Source organism: Corvus hawaiiensis, chromosome 8, assembly GCF_020740725.1.
Source record: "Corvus hawaiiensis isolate bCorHaw1 chromosome 8, bCorHaw1.pri.cur, whole genome shotgun sequence".
Taxonomy (NCBI): domain Eukaryota; kingdom Metazoa; phylum Chordata; class Aves; order Passeriformes; family Corvidae; genus Corvus; species Corvus hawaiiensis.
The window spans coordinates 15,704,587-15,720,125 of record NC_063220.1 but is presented as its reverse complement, the minus strand read 5'-3'; the positions used below and the strand labels follow the sequence as shown (position 1 = coordinate 15,720,125).

The 15,539-nt window shown below is 36.6% G+C and overlaps 2 protein-coding genes across 7 annotated transcripts in view; one reads left to right on the top strand and one right to left on the bottom strand.

The window, feature by feature from the left end:
* BLNK (B cell linker) overlaps positions 1–2,431 on the bottom strand; it is a 94,914-nt gene extending 92,483 nt beyond the window's left edge. The window contains exon 1 of one of the 2 annotated variants that reach the window (XM_048310453.1): positions 2,173–2,431. The gene's annotated coding sequence lies outside the window, so the exon portion shown is untranslated. The remainder of the gene's footprint in view (positions 1–2,172) is intronic. The other variant, XM_048310454.1, reaches the window with a different exon arrangement.
* DNTT (DNA nucleotidylexotransferase) overlaps positions 1–15,539 on the top strand; it is a 164,406-nt gene that overhangs the window by 47,942 nt on the left and 100,925 nt on the right. For 2 of the 5 annotated variants that reach the window (XM_048310461.1, XM_048310460.1), the window contains exons 2-3: positions 10,347–10,445; positions 15,117–15,232. In XM_048310461.1, the coding sequence (XP_048166418.1) occupies positions 15,182–15,232 (51 nt within the window). In that variant the 5' untranslated portion in view covers positions 10,347–10,445; positions 15,117–15,181. Of the gene's footprint in view, positions 1–2,496; positions 2,607–4,899; positions 6,500–10,346; positions 10,446–15,116; positions 15,233–15,539 lie in introns of those variants that run through there. The other 3 variants (XM_048310459.1, XM_048310458.1, XM_048310462.1) reach the window with 3 other exon arrangements.

Sequence of the window (15,539 nt, the reverse complement as noted above, 5' to 3'; positions counted from 1 at the left end):
GGGGTCACCATCTTCCTGGATGGCAGGAGGCATCAATACTCTCTCTCCACTGTATGCAGAACCAGAAGAGAGAGGTGCATGTGTTCCTTAACATATTTTGCTTGCCTAGTTTGAGTGCAGGAGTGATTTTGTCAGTTGCAGATTCTTTATGTATTGTGAAGGTGGGAAGCAGCTGGATAGGAGACGTGTCAGTTACAGGTTTAATGATTGCTTACAGGAAACAACAAAACAGCATCAGATGTGAAACACGAATAATGTGAAGTGCAGATACTTATGCGGTACAGGATATTTGCTGACTGAGTAGGTGTAAGCAGTCCTAGCTCAGAACATCTCAAAGGCAAATTAAAAATAGTGCTTTAAGAATTTTGCAGCTCAGTGCGTGCTGCCAGCCGTGCCTGCTCCTCCTCCTCGGACTGCCCATCAGGCCAGGAGCATTTTCTAAAACAGAGGTGCGAGGAACTGCTCCTGGCTGCCAGCTGCCCTCTGCTGTCACGTTCCTGCACTGCCTGGTGGGCTGCAGGATGAGCTGGAGCTCTGCCCTGACAGCTCCCCCAGCTTGCTGTGCCCAGGCATCCTCCTTCTCCTACCTGCTCTCCCCCAGCACTAAATTGTGGCTAGATCTTCTGTGTTGACATTGCCTTAAGTTGTATGCTAGGCTCTTAGGACAGTACTCTTGAAAGGCTAGTGTTTATGCAGTGCACCTCTCCTCACTGAGTGAGGCAGATTTATTTGGGAAGGTCATGCTCAATTTTGTGCTCCCAGCGGGTCTGTAGCCTATGTGGTTGAACTTATGTGCTCCCAATGGGACTTTAAGACTTGCAAGAAATATTTTTCCATTTGTGTTTTAGTCAAATTAAACATAATAACAAGAGAAAAAAAAAATAGTAGAAACCAGGGACATGGGGAGGCTCATCTGGGATCCTGCATCTCTTGGTGCTGATGTTGCTCTTGGCTTGATCAATGCTGTAGGTTTCTGTCCTTAAGTGTGTGTAACAGAAATGGAGAGTATTGTTATGCACTTCCACTTGCTTTCCTCTACCCTCAAGGGGATTATTTCAAGAATTGTTGGCTGCAGAACCCCAGATTTGATTCCTGATTCTACTTCCTCTGTGTAATGTATCACCTTCCATGGTGCGAGCAACCCAAATAAATATGTGCACTTGAACACATGTTGGCTCTGGGGGCTGTAGTGGGGGGAATTCTTGAGCAGAATATTGAGGCTTCCAGAGTTCCCCAGATACAGACAGGCCATAGAAATGGTTTCTTTCCAAACTTCCAGGTGCTTACATAAAATTTTGAAGCAGATTGTAGGTACTTGAATGTGAAACAGCACTAGCCTAGGGCAGGTCAGGCTCGCTTGCTACTTGAACATTCCCTTGAGCCTCCTGATCTGCTCTGAACACTGGCAGACTTAAAAATGTATTTGGGTACATGTGCAGAGAGTCATCTGCTATTTTAAAAACTTGTATTTACTGGAGATGTTAACAATTTTAATCTGTACTGTTTCACTCCTCAAAAAAAAGGTAGAAATCTGATTCTATATATCAAGAAATTTCTTTTTTTTTTTTTTTTTTGGAGCCCTAATAAAAAAAGTACTTGAGAACTACCAAATTTCAGAGGGATCTAAATGTGTGCATTTTATATGCTAGGCATTTTGTACTTTAAAGAGAAATTCATTCCCATACAGAACCTCTATATCAAAGCAGAGTTAACACATCTTTACACTATATCTTTGCAAAAGTTCATTTCCTAGAGTCTGAAATGTGCAGGCAATGTGAAGAACAAGTTTTTGCTGGCTACAACTCCTTGACTTTTTGTAAATTAAGTTCTCAATTTATGATTTCATAGAGATTGTTAAAAGGCAGTATAAAAACGGTTTCCTAGATCATACCACTGGCATTTCTGACTAAATACTTTCTATATGTTCATGAACATAAGCACTAAATGTGTTAAACTTATCTCAAAACTTTTAAAGTCAAGTTATGCTTTGCAAAACCCTGCAGCAGCTGCAAGCAACTTGTTTAACTGGATGTAACAATGGAATACTGCCCTCAGGAAAATATACTTGAGCAAAATATCTCAATGAAATATTACTGTACAGAAAATATGAACCACTGTCCCAGTTTGTGTTTTCCCATCTTATACAGGAATAATGAAAGTAACATGACTTACCACATACTCATTTTTTTTTCTCCCAGGCGCACATGTTGGAGTCGATTCCCAATAAGTTAAAGGAGCAGTTTCTCATGTCTGTTCTTCCTCCTTAAACTGTCCCATATGTATTTTGTTGTTGTTAGTGTGATTGACAGGCTTGGCATTTATGGTGGGTGGGAGAAAAACATTCTTAAAGTAAAAAGCTAGAATATACTCGTAGTCTAAAGAAGTCTACAAAGAATGTTGGAAAATGGAGTCTTGCTTGCAGCTATCTGTCTAGAAGTTTGATAAAAGTCTTGCTAATTGGTTTTGTCTTTTTTCTTTTTTTCATTTAACAGGAAATAAAAATAGCAACATAATCAACAGAAATCACAGAGTCTGAAAGGGACATGGAGAGATCTTGGCAGGGCTTCAGCAGAGAGGCAGGATCAAACACGACTAGAGGAAATTGGGTCAGTTTTGGAAATCAGTTTGGTAACTCATTTTTTTAACTGAGTTCTTGGGGGTACATCAGATTGTAACCATGTCCTTGAGTGGAACAGCAGGAAGATGATCTATAATAAATTTTGTGCTCTACTTCTGGAGGGAGCAAAAGGAAATGTCTGTTTGTAAGGATAATTGCTGTCTAAGCATCAGATGGGCTCGACTAGGTCATCCTCCTGTTTCTGAAGGAGCAAACCCAGTTTCATTAGCATTTGTTCATAAGTAGTGGTTTGGGAAACTCTTGTTAAGTCTTTTCCCTTGTGGCACACTCTTCAGTTTGGTTATGTCTTACTGAAAAATGAGGTATCTAAACTAGTCCCAGTATACTGTTTATCTCATGGAAACTACTTCTGGCTCAGTGATATCCTGACAGACTTTAGGACTATGCTTGTTATGCAGCACCCATGTTATTAACAGAATCCTGAATACAATTAAAACCAGGACAAACTCCTGGGGAACTCTACTTGAAATACTCTTTGAGTTTGGAAGTGATTCACAGGATATTTTCTCAATGAGAGTCAGATGAACTCTTACAACAGACAGTGCTTTAATCACATTTCTCTAGTTTGTACATGATGGGTTTTTTTTGTGGGACCTCATTAAAAGCATCAGTGATAATATGGGCCTTGTGCCCCTTATCTAGGTAGCTATCATAATGAGGAAGGAAATGAGACTTGTCACAGTTTATTACTGAAAAGTCAGTTTTTACTGCAGAAACAATTTATAGGGATATTGAGGCCCCAAAATTTGCATTGTATATTTGTGAGAATTGAAGTTGGGCTGACTATTCTGTAGTTCGCTCTCCTCTTTTCTGCCCCTCATGTTGAAGGGAAGATGTTTGCCCTTCTTTAGTTACATGAGGTATGAAAATGCAGTTCCAGAGTCTTGAGTTTCCTTTGTGACTGAAGTAGATTATTTTTTATGATTTTGATAAATCAGTTAAGGAGTTTTTCAGAGGCCAAAGAGAATTATGCCTGCCTAAGAACTTCATGGATCTTTGAAAATCTCCTTATTTTCTGTCGCAGTGTTTTCCTCCGTCCTTGTTTCTGTGAGAGCATTCAGTACCGTAACAGGGAGAATTACAGGACATAATATATCCCTGTTTGTCCAAAAGTTATGAAAGTCTTAACATTATGAAATGGGCACAAGGGTTTTTTAGGTGTCTGTTATTCTAGTTTTGGTATGTGGCATTTCTTGGGATCACAAAAGACTGAGATCCAAAGAAGCCTCAAATGGAAAAAATACAAAAACAAACCCCAGACCCCAAAAAACTTGCTGAGAATGGTTAGTACCCTTGCTACACCAAGGCTGCACACTGATTTGAAGCCTATCACCTTTAAATCACTTCCACTATATACAGTTTGCTGCATAAATATGCCCTTTTTCTTTATCTCAGTCATTCTTCAACCCATTTCTGGGGCATGTAGTTTCAACTGAATTTTAATTATTGCCGGATGCTAAGGGATTTTGTTTGCATGTTTTGTCACAGAGGCTGGATACATGACATAAAACCCATTGTCTCAAGGACAATTGCTTTTTATGTTATTACTCAACCTTCTGAAATCTTTTTATATGGCTTTTCATTGTTAGTTTGACCTTCTCTTTGAATCTAGCAACAGATTCAGCTGTTATTCTAGAGAGCTTTGCCACAATGAACTATGCATTAAAAATGTACTTTTTCTCATAGGTATTTGTTTGTAACCTGGATTTTGCACATAGTTTTCTTTATCTTTTCAAAAATTTGTGTTTTTAAGTAGTACAATAAAATATGACAGTAATAAAACCACAACCTGCTAAAGAAGTGACATTATTCATTAGAAATTCTCTTTGATTTTTTTGCAGGGTGGAATTGATGCTGTAGTGCTTGGTTGTGGTATCCTTTGCAAGTACTCAGTATTCTTTGCTGTTTAACTGAGCCACTTTTTTGATTATTATTCTTTTGAACACTTTGGCAAAATTTGCTGTCTATTCTTCTAGATTCATGTGCTACCTTTTATAGTTTGCACTTAGACTTTATATAGTTTCTTTATAAAGCCTTTCCTTTGAAATTCATCTGTGTTGACTCTTCTGATAAAATATGGAAAAATGTATATGAACAGCTTTCCATCTGGCAGCATTTACATGCACTAAAACCTAGTGAGTAAATTTAAAACCAGCAAAACAGTATTATTTCAGTGTCTTGCCTTATTTAAATAAAATTCCTAGGCAACTTAAATTTGAAATGCTGTGGCTTATGCTTGTTTTAACTTTTTTTTAATATTCTTTGATGGATTTTGTTAGTATAATGAGTTCTTGTTCAACCACTATTGATTTTTGTGAGGCTTGAGCATTGATATGTGTAGAAAGTATTTCACTATGCCCATGACTCTCGATATGAAATAAATGGAAAAATGTCAAAGTAATGCTTCAGCTCCCAGTGGGCATCATGGCATGGTATTTTACAGTGGAAGATCTCAGTGCACCCTACTGGTGCATTTATACTGTATAATACAGTGCCACAGGATATTATGGTCCTGTATTACAGTGTTTCCGTGATTCTGACATGCAGGTTTCATTAAAAAACTTGTACCAGGTGAATTCACGAAGGTCAGAACTTCCGTTCTCTTACTTATTTAGAACAATTGAGATAGAGGGAACAGGACACTGCTAAACCCAGGACCTTTCTGTAGGACATGTCATATAGAGGAGGGAGAGTCTGAGAACAGAATCTGCAATATCAAGTTGTTTGGGCAAGGTATTTATTGCTTATTGTCACAAAGAGAGCATGTGGAAGGAAGGAAGGAAGGAAAGGAGCAAAAAGTGATTGTTTTGGGAGGACCAAAGGGTTTGGCGAAGCATGCTATTCACTATTCAAGAAGGGCGGGGTGGAGTGTCCGTGTCAGCTGGCCAGCATCCAGATATTGTTTGGACCAAAAATAAGCAGACCTCCTCTCTACTTCCAATCAGCAGATCCCTGAAAATGGAGTTGGGAAAATGAAGTTCTGAGCTTGTTAAATAAAGGCAGACAAAAGGAGGAATTCCAAAGAGGGATGGGGGCTTGAAGATAGATTAAGAAATAGATAGAAGATAGAGAAATTGAAGAGATTGACAAGGGGAGAGGGTTTAGAAGTGGAAGAGTACAAAAAACAAAGAAAAGGAGAAAGGAGACAAGCTGTATAAATAGAGAATGTTTCTCAAGGTTTTTGGATTCATAAATAGGGCTCTTACATGTCTTATGTCCTTAGCCTGCTGACATAGATAAAACTTAATGAGCAGAGTTTATTTGACAGTCAACAGAGAATATAAAATCTCAATAAGTAAGAAGGACCTTGAAAGCTGAGAGAACTATTTTTTTTTTTTTTTTTTTTTTTACATTCTGACTGTATTTGGGGAGATAGCAAAAAGAGATTTCAAGTGATACTATGTTTATGATAATAAATTGTAAATGAAAAACCTATCAAGAAGAAAATGACAAACTGCTTTTGATTTTTTCTCATTTGACTCACAAAACTTAAACTCGGTAATTTCATAACCTTTTATTCTAGATTCTTTTTATTAGCTTGGTTTAGTTTATCATTAAGGTAATGGTAATGTCATTGAACATCTATCACCATGGTATTAAGTGAAATTACATTTAGATAAAATGCTCTCATGATTACAGGAGAGGTATGACAGGAACAAACACTCAGTGACAGATCGTTTCCCACACCAAATGTGGAGGAGTCTTCTATTGCTATATGCTGAATAAAGCCAGAGGGCTTATGTCAATTCTCTTTTCATTTTTCTTGTGAACCTGCTTTTGTCAACCTTCTTCTCATACCTTTAGCATCTCCATTTCTATTGCCACAGAGATACTCAAGAAAAACAGTGAGTTTTCTCACAGGTATTTTCTTTGCGCAGTGCCAAAGTGCCTTGTATGAATCAATGACAATACAGAGTGGTTTTTGTTTATTCTCTCCTCTCTTCCAAAGCCAGAAGCCACCCTAATCATGTTGTTTTCTTTCCAAGGAAATATTGTGTTGCCTATTTGAAAAATGCTGGGGGGATTTTGTTGTACCAGGTGGAATTAATGGAAATGAGGGTAGTAGTTAACTGCTGCTTATACTGGTACTGTTAAAGTGTATCTCAAGATTTTTTGCTGTTTCTAGGGAATGTACTAGGAAATGCTGGGCTCAGTATTCATGCATATTGGAAACCAGTGGACAATACTCCAGTAACACTTCTCTTGTGTGTTGTAAACATTCCTCTGATAAGCTTTATAGGAGTCTAGATATGAGGTGTTTGGTATGCATCCATCTACTGACAGCATTATAAATATTGCATTTCTGACCTTCAGATTTTCTCTTTTGATCTCTGGTTAAATGATGTATTTGCCAGCTTGACACTGCTGACATTCTGTCTGTTTGGTCTAGCATTGTTATACCATGATTCCTTGTGATCCCATTGTCATGGGAATGATCTATCTCAAATGATGAATATACTTTGCAGCAATGTGGGGAATAAACACACTGGCTAAACTTCATTTGCAAAAAGAATTTTTCTTGTAAAATACCTACTTCAGTGTACAGTATAAATTATTTACCTAATGTCAGTGTATTTAAGAACACTGCTGTTTTATCAGATAGTATAAAAGAGGATAAGCTGCTGTTTGGGTGGATAGTAAGTGTCTTACGGTTTTAATCAGATTTCCCCTTACTTTTGTTTTTCCTTGCACTGCATTGGGGAAACTTGCATTTGTAAGGCAATAAACTGAACAGTAGTAGAAATAGAAGTTTCCTGTTTTCCCTCAATGATGAATGCTTCACTTCTCTAGTTTCTCTAGAAATATTCTCTTCTCTAGAACTGCTGAATATTAACTTCACTTTTACGGAAGTGAACCACAAACCACAGGAAGTGAGAGAAGAAATTAACACAAAAATTTCCACTCTAGTATAATGTTTTTCATATACTTGTTTTAAGTTTTTAACACCTCAAAAGCAGTCCTACCTTAGAATTCCATGCCTGTTTTCAAAAGCTGATTGGATGTATGATGTGAATAAAGACTTGATAATGTTACCTGTATTCCTGATAAATTGAAGTCTGTTTAGATTCAAGTATTTTATGAAAAGTCAGTGGGAGTTTTTTATGCATAACCTTCATGTCCTCATTCCTTTGTTATTAAAATGAGATGAGAATTTAAAAAAAAAAGTTGACAATAAATGTCAGACTGATAAAAACCTCACCACTGACCTTCAAAGCAATGAGATTTGACTATGATATGGTTATCCACTGAGGCCAGAAGTTACAAATCAGGTGAAGTGATGACTTTCATCCTCTGGAACATACACGTTCTGCATAACATCCCATGCCTCATTTTTCACCTCTTTTCCGCTGTCCAGAGCATGATCTACTCTTTCTGCTTGCAGTTTTGCATCTCTCCATTGTTGGTAGACTATGGCAGAGAATTGAATTCCCTGGCAGTTCTCTCCTCTTGGTCAGCTGTGCCCCAGTTCATAATACTTCATGTGCTGTGCTGTGTATATAATTGGTGCATATGAGTGCAAAAGCTATGGGAAAATACACTGGCCCTGATACACCTGTATCAGCAAAATGAAATGGAATGGCCCATAGCTTATAACAGATTAGAAGTTATTTAATGTCCTAGTAAAATTGCTTTCAACTGTATTCATCGCTGCTCTTTCCTGTTGACTTTGGGGGCTGACCTTTAGTTCGACTTTCAGACATGGACATCATTTTATTGTTTAGAGTTAATGTTCTGTCACAGCGTGTGCTGCAGGCACTCTGATCCAGTGTCCCCTTTTCATCAATGAGATGATGCCATCAGTGGCTTAACCAGCCAGTCCATCTTTTGGATTTCTATTGACAGTTTGCAGGGTGCTTACAACAGCTTCAGTCATGTTTTTGTTTCTGGTTTTAAAGAAAGCTTAAAAACATGTAAGGGACAATAACTACCAAGTAATTTGCAGGTTGCACCTGGAAAGCTTCACAATCACTGACTCATTAAAAAATTTCATTTTTTACTGAGGATCTTCCTCACTTCTTTTTCCCCATAACTTAATCTCTCAAGACTTCATAAATAGTTGCAGATCCAAAAGGAAGCTTGAGTTGAGGTATTGAAGGATTTAAGTGTCTTAAGAACTGAGGTTCTGCTCTGGATGGACTGAACTCAGGAACTTCATGACACTATAAATAATTATTTTCATTTTCCTTTTTGTTCTCATAACAGGTGAATTGCATTCGGCTCTCTTACCTCTTGCTGTTTCTCACAGCATACAAATCCCTGGGAGTCAACACTTTCTGTAAGAGCAGAACAGCAGGAGAGAAAGGCCAGAAAGAATGCAGTATTTTTGTGAGGGTTTTCTTAGATCAGTTTCCTTCAGATTTTTTATCTGTATCTTAGGAAACCTGAGAGCCCAGATACTTGCTTGTGAAACTAAGCAGGCTGAAACACCTCTGCTGCACAAGTGTGGTTAAGAATCCCTTAGAAGGTGAGGGATGTCCTAGGTGGTATATGGTGGCCAGCTTTAGTTGTGTCTCTGAAAGACTGGCTTTCACCCTGCTACTGATATAAACTGAAAAACCCCTCTGTTTGATGTGAGGCAATATACTAATTCATAAGGATTGCTCTCCTGCCTCTTATTTTCTTTCCCCTGAGTTTCTGTCAATTTGTCTGCTTTTAGATTACAAATTGCCTGTGGGAGTAGGGTGTTTTCCCCATCTTGAAAGATTAGAAACACCTCAAAAACAAGGTGATTCTCTTGTGGAAAAGCAGCTTTCTGTGTCTGTTCATCCTGAGACAGAGCTTTCCTATTTATGGTGTTTAATCCTCTAACAAAAAATCCTTGCCTGTATTGCCTATAACTGGTAAGAAAATACCTTTACAATTAGTTCCCTCTATGAACTCCACTTTTTAAAACTCAAAAGTATTTTGTGCGACTGCATATAGAAGAATCCTAGAACATCTACCTTGCAAAAGAAGATTATGTTCAAATACAGTCTCAGAGCAAAGTTGAAGTCTAGCATTTCATATAAAATTTCAGTGCTATTTGATAGCTTCATAACAGTAGAATTTAGGAGAAATGTTGAATAACCTTCCCTGTTTCATAAGGTATCACCTCCTTTAAGACTTAGTTGTAAAATTTTTACCTAAAAGAGGAATTTGGGGTTTAACATTATTTGGAAACTTGAAAAGAAATATCAGGTAAACTTCTTGAATGGAGATGACAACACCCCCTTTGTTCACAGAGGAGATGAAAATAATACTGGGAACTGTTTGTCAAATTTTACATGGATTTTCAGTATTGAGGCTTAATTTTTTTGTGAGGGGATTTTAGTAGGTTTTTGCCAAGTTCCCCAGTTGATTTTATCCTTTGTATTTTTTGCACACTTTGAGTGCTCTAATAAATGTTCTAAACAAATTTTTTTACATTAACTCCCACAGAATATGCTGCAGAATATTGTTAATCTGATTACTTTGTTTAGATATCTAATTGCAATTTTGTTTAGATATCGAATTGCAAATCCATTGCAGATAAACCCATTCATTTTTATAAACTGAGTAAGCAAAGATAAAAGCACTTTCAGAAAGGATGCCTTTTAGTGAACTGTTTTATTAGAATGACCCCAGAACCACTCAGATAAAGTTCAGGGAGAAGAACTTGAATCAAATGAAGTACTGTTTATTTCCAGAGAGGATCTTAATCCTTAATGTGCTTTGCTTAATGTTACAGGATCTTCTGGGGGAAGTTAGTGCTTGCTGTTCTTTGAAGTTACCAGCTGAATTTGCAAGAGAACAGAGCACTTTACTGGACTGACATAGCACAAAGCAGGTGAAATCATATCATTGTTAAAGAATGTTTTTCAGTACGTTTTGAGAAGATGAACTTGTGTTAAAAAGAAGTGAAGAGGATCAATGGTAACTATGCATTTTACTGTTTGAATAACATTTCAGATTAAAAACACCAACACACTTTCCCCTGCCTGCATCCCCTTCCTCCTCCTTAAGCATGATGAGGACATAGTAGAACAGGAAATGTGTACTAACCCAAACTGCACTGAGGAATAAGCCATTACAGTCAGTTATAGCAGGTGAGAGACCCTGTGTGTTTTCAGTCAGTACTAGGGTGAAAACAGAAATCAGGAAAAGACTTTTTGAATGGTGAAAGGCATTTTAAGTTGAATAGCTTTTAATCTAGGCCAGCTGATCTTATATAAAGTCCATTAGTAAGTCTTTCTTCTAAAAGATTAGCACAATGAAGTTGCAAATCCATTTTGAAATAGACTGCTTGATTTGAAGAATGAGTAAGGACCTTGGAGGTGAAAGTTATTCTCACCAAATAAACAGAGAGAGTAGGTGTCAGTAGCCACATACACATACTGTACAGTTTTTTCCACTTCTTCAGGAAAATGTATTGAATATAATTTTAATTAGGTTTCATTTCACTGTTCTACATTTGTTTCTTACAGGATTAACAAATATCATTTCAAATAAATCACTTCAGTGGCAAATCTCCTATCAACAATGCTTAGATGTATTTATTGTCCAGGGTCAATTCCAATAAAAACAAAACACTAGTCAGCGAATCCTGATTTAATAAATTCTTTTCCTATATATTTATTCTGTATATTTATTATGAAATTTAATAGTGATGATCAAAAACACATTTCAAAGCAAAATAATGAATGACAATCTGCAGTTGCAAAAATCAGTTATCACAGACTTACTCAGTGAAACGAAAGTTTCTAAGATGGGTTGTAATGCTTGAGGCCTATCTTACCTCTGTTGCATATACAGTGCATGTAGGAGGTGGTAGCATTTAGTTAAGAGAAATACAAAGCACTCTAGTGTGATGTTGTAGCAGCCCGTAAGGGGGAGTTTTCAACTGCATTGAATCCTTAGAGCTCAGGAGCAAAGAAAGGAAATCTAATCCAAAGCAGTTGATCTGTTGGCAGTGAAAAGTAATATCCTAAAAGAAGAGTTTTTTAGACTCAGAGTTATTTTGCCCCATGTATACATAAAATCAAATAGCAAAATGTCTTATTGACCCAGAACCAGTATATTAGTTTTCAAAAATGGAGGGGTGATTTTTTTTGTTGCTTGGAATAGTTTCTTCATTTTATTTGACTGGATGATTAATTTATTAAGAGTTAAATTGGAAATATTTATACATACAAAATTACTGTTTCATTTTCTTTCCCATATTCATGCAGGTTCTACCTGTAATTTTACCACAGATAGTTGGTGTACTTTTTATGTTGATGTTGTTTATGAAAGGAACTTTTATTGTGACTGCTGTAACTGAGATAGAAATCTAGCCCACAGTACACATTCATGCAGGAGACATTTGCAGCTGTCAGAGTTGGCAGCTCATTGGCTTGTTTTGAGATCTGTGGATAAAACCCAGTGCAGATTAATGACAAGATATAGGATTTTTTTTTTTTTTTTGATAACTGACACTTGGTATCAAGGGGGCTTAACATGACAGTTGACTATTAGTTTATCCTGGCAAATTTTGTGTGGAAGGCATTGGAGTAATGCCATGCTTTGGAAAGAAAATGCTGTATTTTGCCTTTTATTTGGGAATCTCCATGTTCTTGTTAAATACTATTTACACAAATAAAGCAAGTCATAATTACCAAAGTTAGACAGAATTCTTAATGTTCCCCTATTTTTCAGCAACAAAAATACAACAAATACAGAATTGTTCTCTGTACTAGTGTGCAACAGCCTTTCACTGAACCTTCTTAAGCAAAATATTATGCTAACTCTAGAAAATATTTTCAAATTCATTTTTATTGCCACCAGTATATGAAAGGGAGGTAAGTGTTAAAGTTTCTCCTTCTTGTTTGTCTGCCAGGGCTGATATTGCCCATGTGCATACATCACCCTGTAAATAGAAGCTGTGTTAAAATATGCCAAGTTCTGACTTCGATACACTTTCTGGTGAATAGATGTTTGCTGATTCTATAACTTCAGGACTTAATGTTTGCTCAGTTTGAAATGAGGTCTTTAGTGAAGGCTTTATTTGAAGATGATCTGCTGTCATTGATTGTAAGCCTAATGGATTTTCTCTCCACTTTTGGATTGATTAAACAGTGACTTACTTCTGAGTTAGACATTTGGAAATAAGTGATATTGAACATAGGCATTTAATGTATGTTTTTATGCTTTAGTAAGACAAGTTCAAGAAGTGTGTCAACAGTTATTGAAACAATACCTTTATCTCTATCAAACCATCTCTTAAAACGGCCAAAAATTCCAAAATTTTTCTTAATGAGCCAGAGAAAATTATTTCATTTTTTAAAAGGATTACTTTTTCTTGAAATAAGTTTGTGTTTAGAGGAAATAAGGAATGTGTTCTCAGTCTGGAACAGTAGTTACCACTCCTTTCTCAGGTGAACTATTTGAACATTTGAGGTTCCTTCCCTGCCCCAGCAAAAACAGTGATCACAAGAACAGGAATTTTAACTGAGTTGTACTTAGCACAGAATTGTCCTCATGTAGCAATATCATCCCTTTGTGTTGAAGTAATTAATCTAAATTGTTCACTGAACAATTCTTTCTCCATTTCAGTTTAGTGTTCAAATATTTCTGGATAAAATATTGCTAGATGTAACACCGGAATCTGGCTTTAAAGGTGATTAATTCCCATTTTATGGACAGTATTATTGGCTTACAAATTTCAATTAAATTTATGGATTAGACGAGAAGAATTTATATTTAGAACAAAATCACATGAAGAAAGGAATTAAGCCTCTGTGGACAGAACCAAAGCTTACGTGAGGGGTCAGAAGGGTCATATATGCAATGAGACTGGACTTGCCATGTTTTAAAATGGCATGTATCATGATCAGCCATTATGCAAAATATTATGGTACAATATTCTTTCCTGGATGGTATAGTAATAAGCAGTTGGATAGCAAGAAAATGTACCTCTGGTTAATATACTCCCTCACTCCCTGAATCCCTCAGGAAAAGTCACTGTCCTGAATCTCTGTTGATACATGACTGCTGTCTCCAATAAAGTTGTACCAACTGAATGATAAATGTTTTCAACTTTGAGCATTTGACCTACCCAACACAGACAAAATGGTTTTAACATTCACAGAAGTGAAAAGTGTATATGTGTGAATGCACCAGTATGCAAGTTAAAAGCACATTTCTTCTGCACCAATTGTAAAGGGCACCACTCTTCCCTAGATCCTGCTGAATACTTGTTTACTTATTTAGTCTTCTGAAAACCTTGGATGAGTCTCTTATTGAAACACAAGTTTTTTCTTGCCATCTACTAAAGTTTCAGTTATAATAGCTGAAGCAGAAATAATCCTGGCCTTAAACCAGGAATGAAAATGAAATGATTTCTACTCAGTGTAGAAACCACAGAACTCATTTTGGTCTTTTTTTTTCATGAAGTCTTCAAATAGATTTGTAAATTCATAGGTGTTGAAGTGGCAGATGACTAACAGTCATTATAGAGTGTGACCTTTTGCATAACAGAAATTGGTTTATGTAGAAAACCCCCTGTTTTATATCCTGTGACTGTGATTGAACTAAAGAATATACTTCATAAAAATACTGTTTTGATAAAGGGTTTCTGATGTTTGAAAATTTGCCACCAATGCATCTGCACAGAAATTGATAAAGGTGAATGGATCACATTTGCCATGTATTTCTGTGAGAACTTGAATTTATTAAGATGGCTGCATACTGCATGATATCAGTCTAAATATATCTAAGTCTGAGTATATCTCATTAGGGCTTGTCCTGACATGTCAAAATATGACTGTTTTAAGACCAAGATCATAGTTAAAGGAATGCCTGCAACTTATTTAAACAAGAGCATGCATTTAAAAAAACCCAAACCATAGTAACCCCCACCCCAAACACTGTTCAGTGCTGTTACCAAAATCTAACAAAAGCCAGAGATTCAACACATACTATATGAAACGGATTGCTCTGGGATTAATTTTGCTTATGCTTGTATAGGACTCAGTGTTTACAGAACTCAGATAAACCGGTAAATGTCACCAGCAGACTAAGGTGTTCTGTTTTTTTTTTTCTTTTTACTTCTCATTGAAAAATGATACTTTAAAATAAAAATAGCCCTAAATTTAAAAATAAAATATGGAATTAGGAGAATAAGTATTTTGAAATTGCTTTATATTGCCTGGCTTCACATCAAGTGAAACACATTTTTCAGCCTAAGCTGAATATGGGTTATTTTTGGGTAATTGATACAAGGAGTTTCATTTTTGGTTGAATGAACACTCTTAATCACAGAGAAATACTGTGGTTTCATTTTGTGGACAGCGTTCTGCCTTTTCCAATCAAACAAGTATATCTTTCAACAATTGTTCAGCAAATGAACCAAACCCACTTTCTTTACCTGCTTGCACTTTATGAGATTCTCTGCATTCACTATAAAGCACTTGCCCACATGAGCACACTAATTTGCCCGAGAACTATATTTAATTAAGGGTGTCATATGATCACTTTACAGGAGGAAGAGAAGAGAGAAGATAGAAAAGAGGAGCAAATCTTGGCTTAAGAGCTCTGCAGAGGAAAATGATTTCTTGTATGACCAAAAACCAAGCCAGGTGGCTTCTTCTGCATCAGGTCTGACTCTGGTCTGTTGGACACTCTTAGCCCAAACACATCTGTTGCCTCCCAACACTTAACACCCTTATACAAGCAGTAAGGTTTCTTTACTTCCACAGAAATTAATTAACCACTAACCTATTGGGTAATGTGGATATATAATCCCAGCAATCCTGACCCCTGATACGTTAACATTGTCCCTATGCCTGAAATTGCTGGCCCTGTAGCACTTTCAGGCCGTGGGATCTTATTGAATGCTTAGCACTAGTGAACTCTGAGCTCTAAAGATTTAACTTGTTCATTAATTTTCAAAAATTTTTCCTTT